Source organism: Echiichthys vipera (genome assembly GCF_963691815.1).
Source record: "Echiichthys vipera genome assembly, chromosome: 10".
NCBI lineage: Eukaryota > Metazoa > Chordata > Actinopteri > Perciformes > Trachinidae > Echiichthys > Echiichthys vipera.
Genome location: NC_139835.1, coordinates 28,865,736 through 28,870,064, shown reverse-complemented (window position 1 = coordinate 28,870,064; position 4,329 = coordinate 28,865,736). Strand labels below are relative to the sequence as shown.

General features: G+C 46.6%; 1 protein-coding gene across 1 annotated transcript; it reads left to right on the top strand.

Moving 5' to 3' along the window:
• Window positions 1-231: 231 nt before the first annotated feature.
• LOC310952476 (glyoxylate/hydroxypyruvate reductase B-like) lies at window positions 232-3,441 on the top strand (the record flags this gene model as incomplete). Its single annotated transcript, XM_083921092.1, has 4 exons — window positions 232-260; window positions 2,807-2,985; window positions 3,060-3,156; window positions 3,270-3,441. The coding sequence occupies 4 exons, from the start codon at window positions 232-234 to the stop codon at window positions 3,439-3,441; spliced, it is 477 nt and encodes a 158-aa protein (XP_083777218.1).
• Window positions 3,442-4,329: the final 888 nt, after the last annotated feature.

The window sequence follows — 4,329 nt, the reverse complement described above, 5'->3', positions numbered from 1 at the left end:
TAACTGTTAAATGGGGTCAAATTGACCCTTAGGAGAACAAGAGAATTAAGCAGCAGAGGGCGGCTCCTTTAACCCGTGAGGATGGGGATCAACAAGTGCACGCCGCATTGTTCACAGAAGCCAATCAAACATCATTACATGTATTTTATTGACGTCATCTCTGCCCTCTCCACGTCTTTGACAAACACCAGAGTGTTTGAGCAGCTCTAATGTGTTTGATGCCTCCGGGTAATGGGTGAGGACGAACCATCCTCGATAAGGTAACTGACATAATGAAACAACACGTTCCCTTCATTAAACCTCAAATCCAGGCCGCGCTCCTGTAGAGCTGCTCCCGTGGAGCTGCTCCCCCTGCAACGGAGTATTCCCTGCTCAGTTTCCTCCCTCGTCGCAGGTGGTAACCAACGGGGGGTTTGGCATTTTAATGGCAACCCATGCAGTAATTATGAAGACATCGTACTTGTGTGAGCTTCGTAGCGGCGTCTGAGGGAGGGGGGGTAGTCGCGAGGCCTCATCCTCTGTGAACCATGAAGGTCTGAACAAATTCTGCCAGAGTGTGTTGATGTATTTCAGTCCAGAGCAAAGTGGTGGACTGACTGACAGACGGACAGACAGACCTTCTGCTGCTGTGTTAAATAGCGGTGGTGGTGGCGGCACCGGTCTCCGTGACATAACCCAGAAGTCCATGGAGAGCCAGCAGAGGGTCCATTATATCCAAGTCAAGCTGTTACGTGGGCCGCTGAAGCTGCAGGTGACGCGCAGCTCGACGCTATTTTTACATGTCTATTTTTTTCTCTCTACGTGCGACTACGCAGCCCTCCGACAGGCACAAACTACACAGGACTGTATAAAAGACTATTACAACCTGTTTAAAAATGATTAAGACACACTCATCTTTGTACCACTGTGCAATGTGATGCACCACAGCTTCTGAACCTGCAGAACCAACTGCATTAAAACTGGATTTGCACACAGTGACGATGGCAGCAGCAACACGCCACTGACGGAGTCTGTGAGGCAGAGGTGGAGCCTGGATTGAGCTGTTGTGACGAAAAGGAGGAAGGCAAAGCTCTCAATCTACCGGTCAATCCTGGTTCCTACCCTCACCTGTGGTCATGAAAGCTGACCGAGAGAACGAGGTCACGGGTACAAGCGGCCGAAATGTGTTTCCTCAGGAGGGGGTCTGGAGTCTCCCTTAGAGAGAGGGGGAGAAGTTCAGCATCCGTGAGGAACTCGGAGTAGAGCCGCTGCTCCTTTGTGTTGAATGGAGCCAGTTGAGGTGGTTCAGGATCATCTGGTAAGGATGAACCCTGGGCGCCTCCCTAGGGAGGTGTTCCAGGCACGTCCAGCTGGGAGGAGGCCTCGGGGAAGACCCAGGACCAGGTGGAGAGATTAGATCTCCACACTGGCCTGGGAACGCCTCAGGAACCCCCAGTTAGAGCTGGTTAATGTGGCCCGGGGAAGGGAAGTTTGGGGTCCCCTGCTAAAGCTGCTGCCCCCGAGACCCGACCCCAGATAAGAGGCTGAAGATGAGATGAGATAACGGACACTTGGCTTGATAATGTAATGTATTATAGTGTTACTTGTTCATGCATATTATGCATGCAGTGTCTTGGAGGGTGAAAAGGCAGTTTTTGGTTCTTCAGTGACGGCTTCATTTGTCATCGGAGGTCCCTTTGGGTGGAACACGGCTGCCTCCATATCCAGTACACAGCTACAGAAACAGTGAATAATGCGTTAGATTTACAGAACCTTGAATTACAAGTAATTACTTCAACGAGGGGGGGGGGGGGGCGTCTTTCCCTGAAGATCTACAAAATGTGCACACTCCACAAAAACCACTTTGTGTTCGAACTTCCCCAGGTGTTTATTATTCCATATGAAGCCTGTGATTGCGTACTGTACATGTCATTCTCACCATATGTGACGTAAATGCCGCTTGTGTTTTTCACCTGCCCGGAGACTTCGATGCATTTGCCTTTAAAAGCTAATTTTCCTCCAGAGTTCATTTATCGTCTGTGTCCACTGTCAAATAGACTTTAAATAAATAAAATAAAAAATGAATCAAGTAATGCCTGCCTTTAAATAAACTATATTAAAGCAATGAATCAGTCTGACAAAGTCTCTGCTCTTTATTGTTTTATTCTGCTTTCACTTTAACCCTCCTGTTGCCCTCAGATTTCACTTACACCATTTATTCTCGGGGTCAATTTGACCGTAACAATTTAAACATCTGGAAAATGATCATTAATCAATGTGTGACTCAAGTTAAGTCGGGTACTTTATGTATTTATTTCACCAGATGAAATATATCATTCATTCATTCATTCATCTTCAACCGCTTATCCCGGGGTCGGGGTCATACTTTTCTGCAGTAATTAGTCGAAAATATAAATGTATTATCTATTGATTCATTCATCTTCAACCGCTTGTCCCTATCGGAGGTCACGATAGGGAAACCAACAAAACAGACGCGTGATTGCGACCGGGGACGCACAGAGTAGATTTTAGTAGTTTTTTCATTTTTGTTTGATGTGAAATTGGTTTTAAATTTCATTCAAGGTGGCATTAAAAAAGTCTTAACTTGCCTTAAGCTGTAGGAACCCTGGTGATAAAGGCCTTCTGAGCCAACTAGGAGGTAGAGCAGGGTTGTTCCACGTCACACTGATGGTAGTGACGCTCATTCAATCGGCTGAAACATTCAAAGCCACGTTTGCTTTTCTGTTTTCTTCCAAACAAGCAAATCCTCCCTTGAAAGACAGGATGCACTGAAGAAATGCATTCGTTCATTTCTACTTCTACACAGGAGCGTCGTTGAAGAGCAGGCAGTTGGAGCCCGTTACTGTGAGAGCCTGGACGACCTGCTGAAGAGGGCGGACTTTGTCGTGATAGCTGTCAAACTGACCTCAGACACAACGGGACTCATCGGCCACAGGGAGCTGTCCCTGATGAAACCCACAGCTACGCTGGTCAACATCAGCAGAGGTGAGAACAATACGTTCCCCAGGCTGCGATGATTACTGGTTCAAACTGACAATGACGCTCCTTTCACGTCTCAGGACGAGTTGTGAACCAAGATGCCCTCGTCAGAGCTCTCCGGTCCGGAACGATTTGTGCAGCTGCATTAGATGTGACTCATCCTGAGCCTTTACCAAGGTCCGCACTCTCAGACCAATCAAGAACACAATCACATTCTCACTCCAGTGATTTATTAATAATATATTACTCATTGCTCACTCGTTGACAGCCCCTCTGCTTCATCTGTGCAGGGATCATCCACTCCTCAGCCTGCCTAATGTGCTGATCACCCCGCACATCGGCATCAATACCTACAACACAGCAAGGAACACCGTGGAGAGGATGGTAGAAAATGCCCTGGCTGCCGTGAAAGGATTAGCTGTTCCTAATGAAGTACAGCTACAGGGACACAGTCAGTGCTGAGCGCTCCTGCAGTGGGTTTTTGAGATTATTCACAATAAAATATGAACATAAGCAGTGGAAACGTGTCAGATCAAGGTCTCTCAACACACTTTACAACATGGATCAACAACTGCATTTGTTCAAAGGACAGAATCTTACTTTAATTTTAGTTGAATGTTTTCTTTTTCTCACTAAATGTATTTGTATTAGTCAACATCAGTGTGAACAGATTCCCCCAAAAACACAATAAATTCACATGTTAAAGGAGAGAATATGGACACAAGCCCCCCGCACAGTGACCTTCTGGCTGATCCAATCAGGAAGTGCCAAAAAGTGCACTTCAACGAGTGTCCACTAGGAGTAGTTTGCATAATAGAGCAGTTTCTCATTGACCCCCATGTTAAATCGGCCATTTTCGTCTGTGTGTTTAGGTCATATCTCCATGACAACATTAATTCATTCATTCATCTTCAACGGCTTGTCCCTGTCGGGGTCGTGGGGGGGCTGGAGCCGATCCCAGCTGACACCGGGAGTGAGGCGGGGTCCACCCTGGACAGGACGCCAGTCTATCACAGGACACATAGAGAGGAACAGAGACAGACAACCATCCACACTCAGATTCACACCTACAGGCAATTTTTAGAGTTATCAATTAACCTCACACGTGCATGTCTTTGGATTGGATCAGACATTACTGCATGAATCTTTTGCATTGAGTTCAAGTCAAGTCGTAATCTCCGGGGGAAAAGTCCGTGTAAGTGACAAAAACCCGCAGTTCTTCGTTCTTGAAGCAGGCTCCAGAAGTGAACAAATGTCCCCAGACCCCGTGTTAAAACGCCCAATTTAACAGCAGAAATAAACCTTTTTGCTCTCTGTAGTCTTCACTTTAATCTCTACAGATAATTTCCC